The sequence below is a fragment of the Phocoena sinus genome, chromosome 10, assembly GCF_008692025.1.
Source record: "Phocoena sinus isolate mPhoSin1 chromosome 10, mPhoSin1.pri, whole genome shotgun sequence".
NCBI classification, from domain to species: Eukaryota; Metazoa; Chordata; class Mammalia; order Artiodactyla; family Phocoenidae; genus Phocoena; species Phocoena sinus.
Window position 1 is genome coordinate 21,624,436 of NC_045772.1, and position 22,675 is coordinate 21,647,110.

At 33.3% G+C, this 22,675-nt stretch overlaps 1 protein-coding gene across 9 annotated transcripts in view; it reads left to right on the forward strand.

Annotated features, from left to right (window-relative positions):
• UHRF1BP1L (UHRF1 binding protein 1 like) overlaps positions 1 to 22,675 on the forward strand; it is a 101,594-nt gene that overhangs the window by 35,132 nt on the left and 43,787 nt on the right. For 6 of the 9 annotated variants that reach the window (XR_004351646.1, XR_004351645.1, XM_032644351.1 and 3 more), the window contains 8 exons: positions 2,912 to 3,074; positions 4,273 to 4,311; positions 5,449 to 5,540; positions 9,055 to 9,244; positions 10,111 to 10,251; positions 12,121 to 12,291; positions 16,589 to 16,769; positions 21,658 to 21,741. Coding sequence is in view for 7 of the 9 variants with exons in the window: in XM_032644351.1 (XP_032500242.1) it covers positions 2,912 to 3,074; positions 4,273 to 4,311; positions 5,449 to 5,540; positions 9,055 to 9,244; positions 10,111 to 10,251; positions 12,121 to 12,291; positions 16,589 to 16,769; positions 21,658 to 21,741 (1,061 nt within the window). In the remaining 2 variants the exon portion in view is untranslated. Of the gene's footprint in view, positions 1 to 1,161; positions 1,312 to 2,911; positions 3,075 to 4,272; positions 4,312 to 5,448; positions 5,541 to 9,054; positions 9,245 to 10,110; positions 10,252 to 12,120; positions 12,292 to 16,588; positions 16,770 to 21,657; positions 21,742 to 22,675 lie in introns of all 9 variants that reach the window. The other 3 variants (XM_032644355.1, XM_032644356.1, XM_032644353.1) reach the window with 2 other exon arrangements.

Below are 22,675 nucleotides of genomic sequence, written 5' to 3' on the forward strand. Positions count from 1 at the left end.
TCTGGCACATTTTTGGCACACAACAAATATTTGTTATATAAATGAATGAATGAATTCAAGCGGGCTGAACACAAAAAGCAACAAGCCTCCAACCCATCCTTTCCTGATCCCTCCAATCTTGTTCCCCAGTGGCAGTCGCATTTACCTCACTGTTACCCTACTAGCTCTAAATTATATATTTATGCTGTTCATTCTAGATGTATCAGTGTTAGATCTTGCATACTCACTTACTGCTAAGATAGGTAAGGATTTTACTAAATTAACCACTCCAAATTTTCCCGACCTACAATACCTAATAAATTATATCACTATTGTTAGCTTTTCCATTGCTTACATTTGTGAGGTTAAACAATATACTTAAATTTGTATTTCTTATTTCAACTGTAAGGAGTACCTGTTCACTTTGAATCTGACTTATTATATATTTAACTTATTTCTTAATTCTCTGTGTTCCACCCCCCCAGTTAAGCTCCATGAAGGAAGAGATTTTTATCTATTTTGTTTACTCTCAAATCCCCAGTGCCTTTTATTTATTTATTTATTTAAAAAAATATTTATTTATTTTTGGCTGTGTTGGGTCTTTATTGCTGCACGCAGGCTTTCTCTAGTTGTGGTGAGCGGGGACTACTCTTCGTTGCGGTGTGCCGGCTTCTCTTTGCGGTGGCTTCTCTTGTTGCGGAACACGGGCTCTAGGCACGTGGGCTCAGTAGCTGTGGCTCGTGGGCTCTAGAGCGCAGGCTCAGTAATTGTGGCGCACGGGCTTAGTTGCTCTGCGGCATGTGGGATCTTCCAGGACCAGAGTTCGAACCCCTGTCCCCTGCAGTGGCAGGTGGATTCTTAACCACTGTGCCACCAGGAAAGCCCGCCCTGCCTAGTGCCTTTTAAATTATAGGTAATCAGTTAAAATTTATTGAATGAATGAATGAATAAAATGGTCAAGGCCTTGTGTAATCAGTCCTCTCTTTGTCCTTCCAGAGTTATCTTCTGCTCCCCTGGCTCTCTTGCTGCATACCAGATGCTGATCTTTTTCACTTCCACTTTATACCATGCTCCCTCCCGCCTCAGAACCTTTATATGTTTTATTCCCTCTACTTGGAATACGCTTTATTTCCTGACCCCTTCTTTTCCTTGCCTAGTTAAGTTCTATTACTCATCCTTTAGATATCAGCTCAAAAGTCCCTATTTCAAAGAAGATCTGGATTAAGAACCCCTACTGTATTCACTCTTCACCAACTAAACTGAATATTTCAGAAAGGCAAAAACCTTGAGTATACTGCTTGCCAGTGTATGTGTCGGAATAGTGAATCCTCAGTAAGTACTTATTGAATGTTCCCTTCTGCACTAATATTCTGCCTTGAGGCGGTGGCAGGTCATTCCTATATGATTAGAAATGGCAGCCTCTCAGGAAACTTCATATTCTTAAATGAAACATGATTGGTAGTAAGTGAGAAACAACTCAGCATCTTTGGTCAAATATGGGTTAAATACGAGCTTTATATTGAGAAAGTCAGTGTGTTGACATTTTGTGAGAAGATAGGAATCCAGATAAGATCTGGCTCAAGAAATTCTGGTTTAGAGTCAGTGCAGAAGCATGTGCATATTGATTCTTGTTGATGTGTAGGGCATGTAAATAACCCAGTACATTTTGTTACTTTAATAATTAATATCAAAAAATGGTAGAAGACTGGCTAATAACTCCTTTGTTAGCCAGTAGTTAACTTTTTCAATAGTTTCACTTTTGAAAAAGTAAGGCTGGGTAAAGTTAGCAATTTTTTATTTTGTAGGGTTGTGTTAAGAATTAATATATACGAAAGTTCTTTAAAGTGCATGTATAATTTATTGTTATTATTACTATTATCATCATTATTAGTTGTGACATTGGGCAAATAAATTAGTTTCTCTTTATATTTACTCTTGTAAAAAATGGGAATAAGCACTTCCCTGGTGGTCCGGCAGTTAAGACTCCACACTCCCAACGCAGGGGGCCCAGGTTCGATCCCTGGTCAGGGAACTAGATCCCACATGCTGCAACTAAGAGCCTGCATACTGCAACTAAAAGATCCCGCACGATGCAACTAAAGATCCCGCACGCAGCAACGAAGATCCCGCTTGCCATAACTAAGACCCAGTGCAGCCAAATAAATAAATAAATATTAAAAAAAAAAAGTGGGAATGAAAATAGTATTGACCCTAATAGGTTATCATGAAAATTAGTAACACATGCACTCAGAGAGAAGAGCTTGGTATCCAATAAACCCTTGGAAAATGTTCACTGTTATTTTAACTATTATTATTTTCAATCTTTTCTTTTGAGTTTAAGAACTTTCCTTTTTAAATCATTATAGAGAATTTGAGTTCTTTAATTAGAATTCAGGGTCCAGTCTCCTATGTGACTTTGGGCACTTGCATTAAGCTCTTGGCGTGATGAATGGCAGTGGTGGCAGCTGCTGCTGCTACTATTTCTAAAGGGCCACCTCATTTCCTTACCTTACTTGTATATTGGTTGGTAAAATAGGAATATCCACTTCTGTGATATTGTCTGTAGTGAAGTGAACAAAATGTTGTAGGGGATGGCTCAAAGCCTTGCATAGTTCCTGAAAAATAGTGGATACTAAGTATTCATAAATTTGAAAGACAGTAAGAACTAGAGCTTGCTTGTGTCTGGTTATAAGATATTTAAATGTATACCAAAAATACTGTAGACTTTGTGTAAGAGAGCTATGGACAAGGGAGATCAAAACAATAATGACAAAAACACATTGAAAAACACGGATTAGAGTAGAGCCTATCATTGTGGTTTTGTGTTTCTTAGTGCTGCTATTACATTCTTAATGCTCTGTATATTTGCAAGAACAAGTCAGGGGTACAGTAACTAACACTAAAATAAGTGTCAATATATATTCTCTTTCAGATTTACCAAAAATTTATCTCCTGACAAGATAAATCTAAGTACCCTTAAAGGAGAAGGTGAACTGAAGAATTTGGAGTTGGATGAAGAGGTGCTCCAGAATATGTTGGATTTGCCAACATGGCTTGCTATCAACAAAGTTTTTTGTAATAAAGCATCTATTAGGGTGAGACTTTGATATCTGTGCAAGGCACTTTCTGTTTTCATTTTATTTATTTCATCCCTATCTTTTAAAATAAATATTTTGTTTTAGGTAATTCTGAAAAGAAGCATTTTTATTAACATAATTTTAAAAGACAGATACCTTGTAAATAATTGCATGAATGTGTGCCTTTTGAATTTAATTGAATGCTAATATATGTTTATTAATTAATAGGTTTTAAGTTTTATTAAAATTTAATATTAATATTTAAATAAAATTGTTGATGCTTTATTAATAAAATAATTTGGTACATATTTAAAATTTTTTTCACACGATTTGTTGTCAAAAGGGACAATTTAAATTTGTAGTTAGTAAACACTACTTCAAATGAAGACATAAGGACTGATAAGTTATCTTATTCTGGACATTATACTTTTATTTGAAATTCTGTCTCTTTTCCTCATTTGTTTTTTATTTTGAGGTTTTTAAAGTTTTCTTTTAATACTATTTCTGCTTATTAAAACTTAAGCTTTCTTATTATCTTTGGCTCTAATCATGCATCATATCATTTCCTTCTCTTAAAGATCAGGCTTAGTTTGGGAGCCTACTCAGTAGAAATACTGCATGCTAACTTTTCATAAAATTAAAATTGGGCTCCAAAGAAAAGATTGTAGAAAAGTTGCTGTATCCTTTGATGGTAACCTTTAATTTTTGTTCTATCCTCCATAAGCCCAAATGTCTAAAAACATGACATTTTTAGTGCAGGATATATTTGAACATTATTTATTTGACATTACTTGTATTTAACATTAATGGTCTCACTTTTGTATTTGTCTTGAATACCTACAAGAAGATTGGTTGGAATTTAAAAAATTGTTAAATGAACAAAACACTGATTATGCTTTGCTAGGAATTCTTCAGCTACAAAATTAAAATGTGTTTTCAGAACTGGGGAAAAAAGATATTAAGAGAACCTGAAATTTTTATTTAAAAAGATGACCAAGAAAATAAGGCGAGTAGTCTTTTTTAATATAAAATAGGTGCAGCTGATTTCAAGAGTATGAATGAATTGCTCAGTTTATTATTTTGCAATTTAAGAAAAAAGTCATCTGATATAATTTGGTATGTCTTTCACTACGTTAAGAGAGTATCTGTGTTGATTACTGTTTTACATTATTTTTTTAATGATTCATTTTAAAGAAAGAAAAATTTTCTTTTGTAGATACCATGGACAAAACTGAAAACACATCCCATCTGTTTGGTAAGTTCTGAATTGCTTCAGAAATAAACACATACATGCATATAATCTAACAAATCTAATTAATATTAAACAAAATATTAATATTTTGTTTCATAGAAACATAATCTCATGGCTTCTCTGCTAGTTAACTTTCATTCTATTTTGATGGTACTTAGTTTTCTCAGTTCTTAAATGAGAAGCTTGAACTTTAAAATGAGAGGGTCTTTATAAAGTTTTTCAGGTCTAGAATATTATATTGTAAGTTGGTATATTTTATTGCATTTTTAAACTTTTTATTGGTATATTATACTTTATTTATGAGATTCTTCTTTTAATAAAGTTTGGTCCAGACTTTCTGTGTTTCTGCTTTTACTGACCTAATATAATACGTTCTTTAATATACTTTACTTTTTAAGGAAAACTGATCAGTTGGTCATTTATTGATTCATTCATACCACAAATATTTACTGAGCACCTCCCCTCTGCCCTGAGGGAGCATATTTTTACAAGGTGACTGACAACGAACAAGTAAACAAAACAAGACAGTTTCAGATAATAAGTACAATATTAAATAGAGAATGAAGAATGACTGGAGATGTGTTAGTGATGACTACTAAGGACATTTGATCTTCCTTCAAGAAAAAACTTAGACTGAGAAAGAAACTTTTTTACTATGAGAGTATTTACTTTTTCATATTTCTTGCATTTTTTTTAGTTACACATCTTAAATCTCAGGTTTTAGACTGGTTCTATTTATTTTAATTAGCCCAGGTTTTAATTAAAGCTCAGGTTTAAGCTTTTAGAGGTGGTTTAGTCCTATTTATTAATAAATAATCTAATTTATCAATTAATAATATAGTACACTCTGGGATTAGTGATTATATGTCTGTAAAACCTGATGATGTCATCAGTTTTCTTCTCCTGTACTCCTGTAATAAGCTTTTCCACCAGAAAATAAGTGCCTTGAGAAAGGACTAAGCACTTTTTTTTTAGTATTTCTCTTTTTAGACCTCTAGAGAAACATTTAAAATAACTCTGCTTACTTACTGTTTTCTTTGCTCCTAAAGAAATGAAAGAGAAAATAGTCTTAAATAATATCTACATAATATACATAAAATAAAATATCTAATGTTTACATTTTAAATATATTTTTATTAGTCCTTGGATAAAGTAATAATGGAAATGAGTACATGTGAAGAACCACGAACCCCAAATGGCCCATCACCAATTGCAACTGCTTCAGGACAAAGGTAAGCTATTTTCCATTAATCTGTATGACTGGCAAAGGGAATTTTTTTTTCTGTTATCTGCAGTAATGGGACATAAAGTAAAATTTCCTAACTTCAGTTTCTATTTTAGTCACTTCTCCCATCAAACATTTTACAGTTTCAGTAAATACATTGCAAAAGTAGCAGAATTGATTTTTAGCCTCTTTTATTCATCTTGCTTTCCTTGATATTAAATACTAATGATCAGTCAAATGCAGAGCAGTAGCAGAAAATGAAAGAAGAGCTTAGGCATTCTAAATCAGATAGTCTCTTACTTGGTTTCTCTGTATAACATTTGTTCTATGCATCAGTGGAATTTTTATGACTCTTAAGAGTTAAGTTGATGCCTTAAAAAGTTATAGACCTTTCAGATTACTCTAAAATTCATTAAATATAGAATGCTCACACTTTACACAGATTGAATTTTGATAGATAAAAATCAGATGTTAATAAAGTAGGAGCATGGGGAGCATTTCACAAAGCTGCCCCGAGAAGTTAGAATAGTTCTTAAAAAATAGATCTTCAAAAACTTGCCTATTCATCTTTGCATTCAGTAAATTTGGATCTTGTATTGTATATCATTTCCTCAAAACAGTTTTTCTGCACTATTTCTGGATGGTGCAGCTATTCACGTAAAAAGTTTACATTGATTTTAATGTGATTAATGCCTCCTCAAGTTGTACAACGTGGCAGCCCTGAACATTTACAGTATTCTGCGTGCTGTATAAAACCAGTGATAAACTCTTCTTGAGAATGAACATGCACATACAGATACACACACATACTCTGTTTCTTGCACTCTCATATTTTCCTCCTCTTTCACCAAGGTTGAGCCACCATTATTAATGCATTCTGTGAGAATACCTGCAGTCTGATCAGTGGCTTTTCGTGTGGGAATCAAATGGTGATCCATCCACTGCTGAGAGTTGACTGAAGGCCAGATTTTTCAGATATACAGTTTATATTTGGACTATATGTAATAGTGATGGGGAAAAGAGCTTTCACATTAACTTCTTTGTAGTTTACATATTTTCCAGCAATTTGAGATTTTAAAGTTTAGATTATGATTTCAGGTTAGATAGAGTAGGTTGGAGCAGTTGATCTTAAAATTGGCTAGACTCAGAAAATTGGAGAAAAAGTTGAGATGTTTATAAGACTATTAAAAGGGCAAAAGAAGATCAGGAAAGTTGCTATAAACAAATGATTTATTTTAATTAGGTGTGGCAGAAATTAGGTATTTTCTTATTGTATGCTAAGTGTAGTTGATACTGTTCTTCCCAATTCATGTTTTTATAGTGTCAACAAGCTTTATAATTTTGGCTTTGTAATCATATGATGGTAATCCTTATATTGTATGGTAGTATCTTAATCTGTTTCTGTTTTCCAGACTTGCCTAATTGTAGCAATCATTTAGGGTGCTTATGAAATTCACAGAGTTTTTTAGGCTCCTCCTTTAAAATTAGGATTCATTAGGTCTAGAATGGTTATCAAGAATATGAATATGTATTTTCAACAATTCTTTATAGTCATGCAATTTAAGGAAACACTGATCTATTTGATTTTATTTCTAGCTAAGAGATTAAAATAGAGGGAAATTAACGATTAATAGGGTGACCCTTCCTTCTGTGCAGAACCTGTAGGCTAACAATGCTCCCACAGATTGATGGTCTAGGAAACTTTGTAAATTCAGAAATTTGATTTTATCACTTCACATGAAGGAGATAAACATCTATGTGAAGATTAACCAAACTCAGAAGAGACTTATTTGTAAACTGAAATTTCGTTTATAATGGATGACATAAACCAGAAACATGTAGACATTAGTCATTGAGTCCACCTTCACCCTTCTGATGGTAAATTGTCCAGTACAATTGTAGCACTTTTCAATGTGCATAGATTAGATTAGATGGATTTGGATATTCTAAAGGGTATTCCCAGATAATTATTATAGAAATATTCTTCCAACTCCAGGAATATTTCTGTCTAAGTGACCAGTATTTGTCCTTAGGATCACAGCAACTCCTCCCTAGGATGCTGATGAGTTCTTCCTCTTCAGTTCTCAATTTTCTAAATCCCAGGTAGACAACCACCTTTTTTTTATAACAAAATTACCTCAATCAAGCCAAGGACCGTATAAATTACTACACATACACCATTTCACTTAAGGACCACAGCAACCTTTTGAAATAGGTATGATTTTCATTTTACAAATGATGAAACTGAGGCTCAGAGATTTCCAGTAGTATTAATAATAATATACTACTATTTATAATACTATAAATAACAGTTATATCTTTTTCAGTATCTTGAGTCCAGAGATGGGCTATGTGGTTCATATGCATTATTTCATGCAATCTACACATAACCTACAAAGTGTATCCTGATTTAAAAGATGTCATCTAAATTTTAGAAAAGATGAGTAATTTTATTTATTCATTAAGATAGTAAATCAAGAAACATAGCAGCAGGTATAGAGGAGCGGTGTGCATGATCATTAAGAATGATGGCCTCACTTTTATGTGTGTTGGCTTTGAAATGTGTGAGAGGCAGCCAGGTAGAACTGTCTGGTGGACCTTTGAATTTTACAGTCTGAAGTTACAGCAAGAGATCTGGATAGTGATATAGATTTAGGAATAATGGTCATAATTGAAGTAAGGTGCCAATTTGGCAAACTTTCACCACCCCCCTGCCAAAATATACTGATAGTCTATATTCAAGTCATACTGTACTTACCATTCTTGAAATGTGACCTTTACTTTATTATTCTCCATGTCTTTGCTCATGCTTTTCCTTATTCTGAGATTTCCCTTCCTTTTCATCCCTCCTTGAGGAAAGTTCATCTTTCTTTCCTGGATATATTTCTCATTAACTATAAACAGTTTCTTCCTCTACCAAGTGTACTGATGATTCCTTTTAAAAAACACTTAATTACAGACTGCCTCATGTTTCAGTTGCTAAGATATGTGTTTATTTTCCTACCCAAGTAACTTGCAAACCCTGTAACGCCACAGCTCTACTTTGTTTTTCTTTATGTCCTAGCATCGTCCCCATCGTAGATGCTCAATACTTGCTGAATTGAATTAGAGAATGTGAACTTTTTCTGACTTTATTTCTAAATTATGAGATTATATTCCACTTGGCCTCTGCAACCTTCTTTGTGTCAAGAATTTAGCCCTCTTACTTACTAACATTGATGCCAGTTGTCTGCACTAATGCTTTTTGAGACTAGGCAACTTTGGAAGGTGATTATAATAATTTAGAGAGTAACTTCCAATTTTAAAAACCTTTTATCATTTTGAGAAGAACATTTTTTTTTGTAACTTACATGTAACCAGACTAGATTATTGTTTTAACAAAAATGTGTTTTGTTAAACAAAAATGGATACTATTATGGCAGTTTGTGTACTTGTGTGAGAATATTAACAAAACTTTTTCACTTCTAATGATTTTATTTTGGTTTTAGTGCATTATATTTTGTTCTGCTTTGTTTTCCCAGTGAATACGGCTTTGCTGAAAAAGTAGTTGAGGGAATTACTGTTTCTGTAAATTCCATTGTCATCCGCATTGGAGCAAAAGCCTTCAATGCATCCTTTGAACTTTCCCAGCTACGGATCTATAGTGTAAATGCGAACTGGGAACATGGAGATTTAAGATTTGCTCGTATTCAGGATCCACAGAGAGGAGAGGTAAAGATTTTTTCCTTTTCTTTCTTTGTTTAAAAAATGTTTTAGTCATTGATTAATATAAAAGTACATTTACAGTGGTGTGTTAGTTTCTGCTTTACAACAAAGTAAATCAGCTATACATATACATATATCCCCATATCTCCTCCCTCTTGGGTCTCCCTCCCACCCTCCCTATCCCACCCCTCTAGGTGGTCACAAAGCACCGAGCTGATCTCCCTGTGCTATGCGGCTGCTTCCCACTAGCTATCTATTTTACATTTGGTAGTATATATAAGTCCATACCACTCTCTCCAATAAAGATGTTAAAAAAATTTTTTTTAATAAATAAATTTTTAAAAAGTATATTTAAAATAATTACTTTTTATGGTTGCTTATATTCGCATACTACTAGATTTACTTTTGCCCTTTAACTATACTTTTCTCTGTACTACTTTTAATCATTTAATTATATAATGTGCATATTTTAATGTTTTTACTGTAATATTTCAACTTGCAGAGTTAATGAGTCCTATTTTAACTTCTTAGCTTCTCAGAATTGAATTTTAAATATACATAACTAAAATATGTTTTTAAAATTCTTCTTGGTTACATAATTCAAATGTTCTTTGTGCTTTATATTAAAATTAAATTACTTAGAATAAAACTGTTAACAGCTTTACAGATAATGAATATAATTATGAAGATGTGTTACTGAATTTGGAATTCTACAATTAAAAAAAATTAAAGCATAGTGAATAGATCTAGAATGTCATATGAAAATTAGTGAAGAAATACATTTTTATAATAACTTTTTTTTTGTTTTTACAAATCTACATTTTTCTTATTCTATTTTGTGTAAGTGAAGCTAATCTCTATATTCTCTTTAGGTTTTGACCTTTAAGGAAATAAATTGGCAGATGATTCGAATAGAGGCAGATGCTACCCAAAGCTCACATCTTGAAATTATGTGTGCTCCCGTTCGATTAATAACCAACCAATCAAAAATCAGAGTCACACTTAAAAGAAGAGTAAGTCAACAGGGTTACCCTTATGATTTATGTGATAGCTATTAGAATTGATGGGAAATTTAAAATTATTTTTTAGCTGAAATATTGGCATATTAAAAGTGTAAAATAAAAGGAAATATAGTGCCTCAAGCAATATTTGAAGAAATCTAATGTAATGGTAACATTTTTCAGGTTTCTAAGTTTAATATTTAGATTTTTTTTTTAATGTGACTTTATTCGGAAATAGGGTCTTTTTAAAAAAATTATTTATATAATTTATTTATTTTTGGCTGTGTTGGGTCTTCGTTGCTGTGCGTGGGCTTTCTCCAGTTGCCGCGAGTGGGGGCTACTCTTCGTTGCGGTGCACGGGCTCCCTTATTGCGGTGGCTTCTCTTGTTGCGGAGCATGGGCTCTAGAGCACAGGCTCAATAGTTGTGGTGCACGGGCTTAGTTGCTCCGTGGCATGTGGGATCTTCCCAGACCAGGGCTCGAACCCATGTCCCCTGCATTGGCAGTTTCTTAACCACCGTGCCACCAGGGAAGCCCACAGATTTTTATTTTTGATAAATTGAATAGATTTCTCAGTTATCAAAGTTTTATTGAACATTAACTGTTTTATAATTTTACTTCTCCTTATTGAATCTTGCTCAGGAGTGGGTAAACGGTAAAGTCTTCACTATTAGTAACCAAAACGACTAGTTTTAGAAGGTTAAGATATGACTGGTAATTTAGATAAATAGGGACGATAGTTACTTAAGGATGTCAGTATTTGAGAGTCCACTGTGGATTGTGATGAAATTTAATGAGGGGGAATAACGACTTTTGTAAAAACTTGGCTCAATTAAAATCTCAACGATATGTTTTCTAGTACTAGACACAAATCACTGTACTAAATTAAATTGAAAAGAATTTTTCAGAGTATGACAATACAGGTATTCTAAAATGTGAAATATGGTTAAAATAGCATTTCCGTTTTTTATTAAATTTTTTTAAAAGATTTATTTATTTTTGGCTGCATCGGGTCTTAGTTGAGGCATGTGGGATCTTTTGTGTGGCGCACGGGCTTCTCTCTAGTTATGATGTGTGGGTTTTCTCTTCTCTAGTTGTGGCGTGCAGGCTCCAGGGTGCGTGGGCTCTGTATTTGTGGCCTGTGGGTTCCAGAGCACATGGGCTCTGTAGTTTGCGGCACGTGGGCTCTAGTTGATGCGTGCGAGCCCGGTAGTTGTGGTGCATGGGCTTAGTTGCCCCACGCATGTAGGATCTTAGTTCCCCGCCCAGGGATCGAACCAGCGTCCCCTGCATTGTAAGTCAGGTTCTTTACCACTGGAGCACCAGGGAAGTCCCTTTAATTAATTTTAATGCCCCTTTTTCTACTAGAATTACAGTTGACCCTTGAACAACACAGTTTTGAACTGCATAGGTCCACTTATATGTGGATATTTTTCAATAGTAAATACTACAGTATTACATGGTCTGAGGCTGGTTGAATCTGTGGATGTGGAGGAACGTTGGATATGGAGGAAATCTGGATACAGAGGGCCGACTATAAGTTATATGCATTAACCCCGCATTGTTCAAGGGTCAACTGGGGTTGAATTAACATAGGTAATTTTATGATTTATTAGCTATAAATGAAAAATTAAATTATATAAATACTTGTACCTATATAACTTGTTCCTGTTAAAGTACAGGAATCTATCAGTCCTTTTTACCACTGTATCTCCAATACTAGGAGATATTCCTTCCATATTATAGGAACTCAATAAATATTTGGTGAATAAGGAAGGATCCATATTTAAACCATTGAAAAATTTAAAACTTTTAAAAGATACAAGTGCATTATAAGTTTTATTTCTTGGCTTAATTTTATGAATCATTTTTTCCTGACAGTTAAAGGATTGCAATGTCATTGCAACGAAGTTAGTTCTAATGCTGGATGACTTATTATGGGTTTTAACGGATTCCCAGTTGAAGGCTATGGTACAATATGCAAAATCTCTTAGTGAAGCAATAGAAAAATCAACAGACCAAAGGAAGAGTATGGCTCCTGAACCTACACAGGTATGCTATTATATGTTAATAGGAAAAACACTTCAGTTTACATGTAAATGGTTTAAAAATCAGAATGGTTGGTTGTTTTCTTTATGCAAAATAGATTATAATACTTTGAGTCCAAGAATCTTCTTATATATCTTACTATATTAATTTTACCTACATGGTATCTATATGAAAGCATATATTAAATGTATTTCTGTCTATATAGTACTTATCTTGTTTGGAGGTCTGTGCTTGGCATCAGAGTTACTGATAACATAAAAGTATTTTGGTGTTATAAATACTTCCTTTCAGGAAGTTAAAAAAATACAATTTAAAAATTACTAAAGTAAGTGCAAAAGGTAAAAACCTGGGTAATTATAGTCAAGGGAAAGAATGTAAGGATTAATATTAAAATAGGAAACTAAAGCCCTAGGGAATTGCTGAAGTTGAACACAAAACTGTTAGAATTGTCTGATGGCTGGGATGAAAATGGGGGAAGCTATTTATTGATCACTTTCTTAAAATCAGATGCATTACTAGTTTTTTCTTAAAAGAAAGAGGTATTCTAATCTTTCCTAGTAGTAAATTCTGAGAATTTGACATGAAGATTTTTGTAGAAGGGACGTTGAAAATCCCAATGTGTAGCGTCTTTTGATAATTTTATAAGTACGATTGACTTTTTATATCTATCCAATAAAGACTTAAAGGATATTGTGAAATCATACTTCTATGAATTATTTTATTAGAAACAGAGTAATTACATCTTAGATATATAGCTTGTTGGTGATCTGGCTGGTGCATGGGCTTTCCTGTGACTATCAGATTGGCATTGTTTACTGCCTGCCTGCTTTGTCATAAGGTGCAGGGCTACATGCTGTGGATGTAAAAATAAATATTGTCTGATCCTGCCCTCAAGGATCTCAGTGTAATGGGGAATCAAATATAAAACAAATCATTGCAGTTCAACGTATATGCGAGAGTGCAGAATTAAAAATGGGAATGATGAGATTATAGAAGCACAGAGAAGTTTTAATCAACTGCTTGTGGAGTTTGGAAAGGTTTCACAAAGAGGATAATGAAGTTAAGTCTTAAAAATGAGTAGAAGTTTCCAGGTGAGGGAAAGGGTATTTTGGACGAGGAAATAGAATCTGCAAAAGTATGATGGTGTTAAGGAGCATGGTATTTTCTGATAAAAATAAGGGGTTTGGTGTTCCTAGAGCATTATTTTTGAGAGTGAGGTACACATGCCTTGTGAATATATGACAACTTTCTAAGCTTTAAAGAAATTGTTTCACACCTTCCATTTTGAGGCGTACTCTTTCTTAAATTTGGGCTACGTGAGAATGTTCTTGTGTTAAGATGTCTGACTGGTTCTCCCTTTCCATAATTTCTCGTATCCTACTTTACAAATGAAAGGCATTCTTCTTACTCATCCTCATTCTTACTCTGATGGATTTGTTGGGGTGTGGGGGGTTGGGAAGGGAGGGTTTTGACTCAAAAACCTCTGGAAAATAAGACAGGCAATTTGAAATATTGCTGTCCATGTTGGAAGTGAATGACCCATGACAGACTAACAAATTAAGTGATTCCCACTTCTTTGCTTTCAACACATTTGAAGGAAGTTTAATAAATGTCAGCTGCTAGACTATTAAAAATAATTTTTTACAATAGATCACTTTGTGAATCCTGGCATGTAACTTGAAAGAGTTCAAAGGGTCGTGTCACACTGCTAAAACAAAATTAATTTCATTCTAATCTACTTATTTATGTTAAAGTTTCCCAGAGCTTTAAACGATAAAAACAAACAGAGAATTGATGGTGAACCCTGTATCATTCTACCAATAGTTAATATTTATCCAATAAGATGTCTTCATAATTCTTCAAGGGAACCTAATTTTAAAAGTTTGATGAACAGAATACTGGACCATAGCGTAGAATAGAGTTTTCCTAGGCAGGTAGCCTGAGTTTAAGCAGAAGTAAGTGGCAACTAGACATGATGAGTATTATATGTTTACTTTTCCTATAGGCATGCAGAAGCCAATGGAAGTTTTAAAATAGGAAACAAAAGTCAAGTATGACATGGTAGTATTATAGAGGGTAGACTGAAGAGTAGGAAGATTGCTATTCTAGGGGAGGAGTGGACTTGGACCTCTGGTAATGGTTTGAAGAAGAAAAAACAAGCCAAATTGGGGAAAGACATCTGAGTCTTTCACCAGTTGAGGATAAAGAAGAGAGAAGAGAACTTTTCAAATAATTGGTAATTCCATTAGTCAATAGAATAAATGCAGAAGGAAGCAGGTTTGATTAAGGGAGGTAAGGCTGAGAAAAGGTAATAATGAGTTCCATTTTGGAGCGGGAAAAATAATTAAAGAAGTACAGGAGATAATATTTTACAATATTACCATCATAGACATAAACACTAGTCTGTTAAGGCTTGCAATAAGGATTTATGTAGCTTAGGATGTCATTAACAGAGATGGTAATTGAAATTAAAGACCAATAGACAAAGTGTTGATGTTACTGTAGCTCTTACTTGTGCAATATGTAGATATGTTTATATAAAATAGAATGTAGATTAGGAAGCTAGATAAAGATACAGATTAGGAAACTAGAAACAAGGACAAAATTCTGTAATCCTACCACCATAACAAAACCAGTGTTATCATTTTGAGGTATTTCCTTACAGATTTTTTGCCTAAGCATCTGCATTTTTCCCTAGTTTTAGTAAGGATGTAGTAGCAAATGGCTATAGTTTTCTTCCATGTCATTAGTATTTGTAATTAGTATTTTTTGTCACGCCATAATATTTTATAGTAGATGTACTTAACCATTCACATTACTGTGGAGTTTCTTTCTTGGGTAGTAATTGTCACGTCACTACTTTAGTTATCATACAGAATGTCCTGATCACTTGAGGTACCAAGAGAGTGCATTACAGAGTGAAATAGGTGACAGTTTTCCTTTGCTCAACTTTATAACTTGAGAGCTTTACAAACTTGAAAATTAAGAGTTTTTTAAGATTATTCATGAGGCAAAAGAATTTATAGTGACCCACTTTTCTCCCCACAATTGTCATCCAAAAACCTAAATCTACCTCAGAATGAAGAAAAGTGTTTGTAGGGAGATTAATGCTTATGTTTTTATTTGTATCAGTATTTGTCTTGATGAAAAAGAGGATACATGATTAAAGAAATACAGGAGAGTGTTTTCTTTCAAAACAGTACCATCATAGACATAAATAATAGTCTGTAAGGCTTTGAAAGTAGATGGGGGAAAACGTAAGAAAAAGTGATTTTTCTGATGGAAATCAGTTTAACAGTTAATTAGTAAAAAAGCTTACTTGAGCCCCTAGAATTTAAGCCTTCACAACTATATTTCATCTTTGCTTTTCTTTAAATAGTGTGGGCCCCAATCATTTTCATTGAGAGATTCTCATTTACTGAGTACACTTTGAAATTCTTCTACAGTATGACCATAGTTTTTACTATTAAGAATATGTATATTGTATACAAGCTATATGTATATAGTACTTTAATTTTCTGTAAATAACTATACTTTTAATGAACTGTTCTTAATTAGAAAAATTTAAAATATTTTAAATAATAAATCTGGTCTTCATTTTGTTAATTGTTACCAGAGTTTCATGTATAGTTCTATGGCTAACATGTACATATCATCTCACAGTATTCTTGTGTATGCAGAGTTATTTTAGGCTGTTGGAGGTTCACAGATGTCTTTATACTTCAACAGTATTCTGTTTTTTCTCTTTGGGGAGAAAAGAATGTGAACTCACAATCCGTTATAAATCTCTTCTGCTTTCTGGCTTCTTCAGATATCCAAGTTCAGAGGACATACCACACCTCTTAAGAGGCATGAGAGCACGTATAGTACTAAATAATATCACAAGTGCTTTTACAAAGTAATGATTTATTTCTACAGGACATAAAATAGTGTATATAGCTGATCACATTTGTTTTCTTTTTCAATATATAAAACTAATAATATTTAAATAAGCTGCCTTTAATAGTTAAAAATATATTTTCTAAAACAGGAAGGGCTATAAATATATAAATATAGCTATTCAGATATTTACTAAAATGTATTGGGTTCATATTCAAATTATTTACATTTCTCCAGTGTTTAGGCTTTAGTTTTATTCCTACATAATTCAGAAAATATTTTAGGAAACTGAGTTACTGATACAAAAGAAAATGTATTTGCTTATTTTTTATGACTTTATTACTAAAAATATTTCAGTTTTTTTGAGTGGGGAATGTCAAATATTTAACTTGCAGTGCTAAGGCAGTTTTGAATCTTTTAGAGCTCTACAGTAGCCCCATCTACCCAGCAAGTGAAGACACCACAGACTTCAAATGCTCCTGATCTAAATGATGCAATTGTGAAACTATTCAATGACTTTGATGTTAAAGAAACCTCCCATCACTTAGTGATTTCTCATCTAGATCTACACATATGTGATGATATTCATGCTAAAGAAAAAGGTAATAAATAATAAAAGCTGCTGTTTGAAACTATTTTTGGTTTTTCTAGAACTTACTACACATCTGGATTGTTTATCATATGCAATATATAGTCTGTACTCTTAAGATAACTAGTCATAATTTTATCATTCATTGAGGTATGTAGGTGAAAGGTGTAATTTTAAGCATTATATATTGGTATAAAATTTTATTTTGCTTTAATAGTACCTCAACATAATTAATTGTTAGCTGTCAATGCTAATGGTAAAATTCTTTTTTTTTTCACGACTGACATCCTTAGAGGTTGATGAAAAATTAGACTAGCCTTTGAATTAACTTTTTCATAATTTTGAAATTGTCTGTAAATTAAATTTTAGTCCACACTCAATTCATAATTATTTGCACGTGTATTTTCACTCGATCTTAGACAAAAGGCCGAAAAGCGATGCACATGCATTTTCAGCATGATGGTTTATCTACATTTTTCTGACCCTATGTGCATATAAACACAACTATGTGGCTGTTTAACATTTCTTGTGTCTCCTTACTCCAGATCCTCCCTAAATTTGGTCAGGAAGCTAAATCCCAGTTAGGAAGGTTTTTTCTTTCCTTTTAGCTTTTGCTTCTCTTATTTTTCCCTATTTAGTAAACACAGGTAATGGGGTTAGCAGGGAGCTGCTCTTGGTCATTTTGAAAATCTGTGGTTCCACACTCTAGGTGCTGGGCATTTCTGTTTCTCCTCCAGAGAGTGTCTCTGGCCCATAAGCGTTGGAAGGACTCGTCAGGTAGTCCTGCCTCTAGGACAGTGTTTCTCACACCTTGGTGAGCATGAGAATCAAGCTGAGAATCTTTTTTCAATGGAGACATCCAACCTGGGGCCTCAGACCTGAATCAGAATCTATGTCTATGAGAGTTGTTGCTCTGAATTTTTAAAGCTGAGAGAGTGAATATTGAGACCAACCCCTGTAACTTATGTTGCTCCTATACTTAGCAATGGAAGTTACCTTGCCTTCTCAGAAAGGGCAGCCAGATATCAGCTACCAGATAAAAGGGTGGAGCAGCAAAGGTAAGGAAGTTTTGGAGTTTGGAGAGAGATTTGCTGTCTTTTGTTTGTCTACCTTTGTCATTTGGCTTGTAGTTGGCATCTTCTGCTTTAGTGATTTGAAAGGAAAATCAAAAAAGTTAAAACAAACCAAAATAACAAAATGAGGGGTCAAGGTTAAGTGATCAGCAAAAACCCAGAAAACTGTTTTCTCAGCTCTTTTACATTCCTCCCTCTATATTCCCTCATAGAATAAGCTAAATGATGTTATTTAAGGAGAAAACCCCTCCACCAAAATAGCTTCCTCATCTTAAAGATCTATAATCAGTTCTCTGCTATTCTAAAATCCAGAAGGGTCTGAAATGCTTTTTCATAAGTTTGTAAAGAATTCATTTGCTGGCAAAACTTCATCTAAATGAGCACGTTGCTATTTATCATCTTTCTTATACCCGCTTAGTGTAAATACTTGAGTTTTGCTGCAGAATAACTATCTTTTGTTACTTAGTGCTGCCTCAGAACCTGCTGGCAGTTCATATATGTATGTATACACAGATATACATACTTTAATAAGATCTAAAACAGTTCTGAATTCTGAAACATTTGGCTCCAAGGGTTTTAAATAAGGGATTGTAGATCTGTACTAGAAATTCTGCCGGTTGAGATAAATTGCAGTTAACAAATTAATATAGAGAGTGTGTACATAGCTCTATACTAATTTGTATTTGATTTGTCTCTGCTGTTTTAATGTTTGAGTTCTATGTTGGAGTTACACTGACTTTTCATCTACTTTGGATTTCTCTTTTACCTTTTTTTATTTTTATTTTTTCTTCTAGTTTTATTGAGGTATAATTGGCATACAGCACTGTATAAGTTTAAGGCATACAGCATAATGATTTGACTTACATACATCATGAAATGATTATCACAGTAAGTTTAGTGACCATCATCATTTCATATAGATACAAAATTAAAGAAATTAAATTTTCCTTGTGATGAGAACTCTTAGGATTTATTCTCTTAACTTTCATGTACAACATACGGCAGTGTTAATTACATTTATCATGTTGTACATTATGTTCCTAGTACTTATTTATCTTATAACTGAAAGTTTGTACCTTTTGACTGCCTTCATCGCATTCTCCCTTCCCCCACCCCTTGCCTCTTGTAACCACAAATCTGATCTCTTTTTCTATGAGTTTGTTTGCTTTTGAAGTTTAGTTGACCTACAGCACTATGTTAGTTCCTATTACACAACATAGTGATTCATTATTTCTATACATTTCAAAATGATCACCGTGATAAGTCTAGTTATGATCTGTCCCCGTACAAAGACACTATGTAATTATTGACTATATTCCCCACACTGTACATTTCATACCCATGACTCATTTATTTCACAACTGGAAGTTTGTACCACTTAATCTCCCTCACCTATTTTTCTTCTTCCCCTATCCCCCTGCCCTCTGGCAATCACCTATTGACAAATACTGTATGATTTTACTTATATGTGGAATCTAAAAAACAAAATAAATGAACAGACATAACAAAACAGAAACAGTTTTAGATACTTCCAATCTTTTTTTTTTTTTTTCTTGGAGCATCATTTATTTTCAATGAGGAGTCATTTAAAACATGATTTTTGTATTAAAATATAGTAGTATAGTTTACAGAATTCAAGAACATTTACAAAAGAAAGCATGAAATTTCAAAGGCATTTGTCACTAGTACCAGAGAACCAGGGTTCTCATACTTCTGCCATTCTTGGGTATTTTACTGGCAGAGTCTGAGCAGCATAATTAGATTTCTGGCAACTCCAAATCATTGCAACTTCTATCCCCTGTGCCTTCAGTTGCTCCTGAATCTCTTCTCAGAAGTTTTATAAGCATAAGCGTATTTGTCCAAAGCACAAGTAAATTTAATTAAGATTATGTCCACCAAAATCAAGCAACTCTTCATTTGAAATATTATTTTTTTAAATTATCCCCAATTAAAGCACTATTTCAGCATACTATGCTGGTTAGTGACACATGTCTGAAGGCAGATTGTCTGGACTCTCTACCATGCAACAGCTGTGTGACCTTGAATGAGTAACTTAACCTCTATGTTCTTCAATTTCATTGGCCCTTCATAAGATTGTTACAAGATTTAAATGGGTCAGCATTTGTAAAGCATCTAGAAAATTACTTGGAATATAATAAGTGGTACTGTTGTACAGAGCCCTAAAGTTTTATTTTTCTACAGCTTTATTTTCAGGTAGAAGGAATATGGCTATCCATATAAGGAGTTTCATAACCTCATCTTGAGGTGATAACCTTGGGTGGAATATATCTATCGGTCAACTTTCTAGTGATCCAACCTTTAGTATCATTAGAAGGGAAGGCAAAGTGCCAAAAAAGAGAACTTCTAACCCTAAAGAGCTGTTTAAGGGTGTTTTGACATCCCAAAAAGCAATAGAAAGACTAGGACAAATGGAAGCCCTGCCAAATAGCATTTATTTCAAAAATGTGAGAGACTTGATCTCTAAATTCTATTTTGAAGAATCACATTTTAAACCAAGGGGCAAACATTAATGCCACGTTCTATTCAGTGGCATTTAAAGAAGACCAACTACATTTACTTAAGGGTGTTTTGGGGAGGTTGTTTTATTTTTTGTCTGATAGATTCTAAAAGCATAGATTCTATTCCAAATACCATATCTAAGAAATTATCTAAGCTTCTGCCCAACTAGATGACAGAAGCTTATTCTAAGAGTGAGGATCCATGCTTTTGCTATATTATAATATACCCATAATTAAATGGCAGTAAAAAACTAGCAATCTTAAGTTTTTCTGATAAGCCTGGCTTAGTAATTCTCAAGCTTTTTAGTCTCAGGACCACTTTACACTCTCAAAAACTATTAAGAACCTCAAGAGGTTTTTTTACGTGGATTATATCAATAAATATTTACAGAATTAGAACATTTGAAATGGAAAAAAAAAATTTTTTTTTTGGATACTTCCAATCTTAACATAGCTGTGTGACTTTAGAAAACTTACCTAACCTAGTAGATTCAATTGCTTCTTCAACAAGAGGCAGGATGATATAAGGCAGTGGTTAGGATTTCCTGGTTTCAAAACCAGCCCTACACTAACTGATTGTATGACCTTGGCCTATTTGCTTAATTTTCTTATCTAGAAAATAGGCATAATATTAATGGTATCTATTTCATCGGGTTGCCATGAAGAGCAAATGAATAAGTACACTTAAAAAATTTAAAACAATGTTTGGCATATGGTAAATATATGCCAAATATATATGTAAATATAAAAGTTCTGCTATTCTTGTATCCTCACCTTTTAGCTTAGTACCTTGCAGGGGATAGGGGCTCAATAAATACTTACTAGGTTGAATTGCATTTCTTTCTTTTTCCAAAAAATATTTATTTATTTATTTATTGTCTGCATTGGGACTTAGTGTGGCACGTAGGATCTTTCGTTGTGGTACACAGGCTTCTCTCTAGTTGGGGTGCACAGGCTTCTCTCTAGTTGTGGCACGCAGGCTCCAGAGCGCATGGGCTCTGTAGTTGTGGCACTCAGGCTCCCTAGTTGTGGCATGAGGGCTTATAGTTGCCCTGTGACATGTGGAAACCTAGTTCCCGGACCAGGGATTGAACCAGTGTCCCCTGCATTGCAAGGCAGATTCTTAACCACTGGACCACCAGGGAAATCCCTGAATTGCATTTCTTAAAATCCTTATTGTATTAACCTCGGTAACAGAGAGACAGTTATCACTGCTTGGACTGCAGGTATGGTAAATGAAATGTTTCTTATATTTGCTTAATACTTCTTTCTCTGTCTCTCTTTCAATTTCATCTTTTTCCTTTCCCAGAGTCAAACAGACGTATTACTGGAGGGGCTATGCAACTGTCTTTTACACAGCTAACTATAGATTATTATCCTTATCACAAAGCAGGTTTGTATAACAGTTTATTTAAAAGATGTAAATCTTGCTTTTAAATTATATAGCCAATTTATTTTGTTTTGTTGTTATTTTATTATTTTGTTTTAATTTTTTAAGGAGAAAAGAGATCAAGGCATTTATTATTTCCCCCCCGCCCGGCAGTATCTTACCAAGAAAATGTAATTGCCATGGAAGATATTCATGAATCTTATATTAAGGTTTATGTAGATGATTAGTAAATATAATTGTTAGAAATTGAAAATATTGTAAACTGATTTAAAACTTTAAAAAATTAGAAGATAGAAGACATATTTGTGCTATTTTGTTAATTATGACAAAAGCAAGTTATTAATGTTTTGAATTTTTTAATTATATATATTCAAAAATCAAAAAAGAAAATAAAGCAAAAGGATAACAGTGATTTTAGTTAAATTGTAGGATTCCAGGAACTTTTTTTTAAAAACTTTTTTGTATTTTCTAAATTTCATCAATAGATAAGAGTTAATAGGTTCTTTAATAATCACATATTGATAGGCACTTTCCCCCCCAAATAATAAAAACAAAAATATGTATGTTTATGGCCAAATTAAGTAATTTGACCTTATACTCATCTCTGCATTTTGGTGATATGTGGCTTTTTATTTTTTAATTCATACAAATAAGAAAAAACAAATAACTATAATGAGTTTTCTAGAACTTTTAAAATATGATAAAATTTTTCTCTTCACAAATTTCAGTTTCTCAGTGTTTGTCATTTCTGTGTCAGTACCTGGTAGAATTTAAAGGTTGTACTATTTGTTTAGAGTTTTGTTTGAAGGGCTTTGTCTTACAGTTTGACCTCCTGATTCATAAGTGACTTACATATACTGAAAATAATTTTTACCATAGAAATCATTCCTATTTAGAAGGTAAAACTTTTAGTCATAAAGTAGGTTTTATTTTCTTA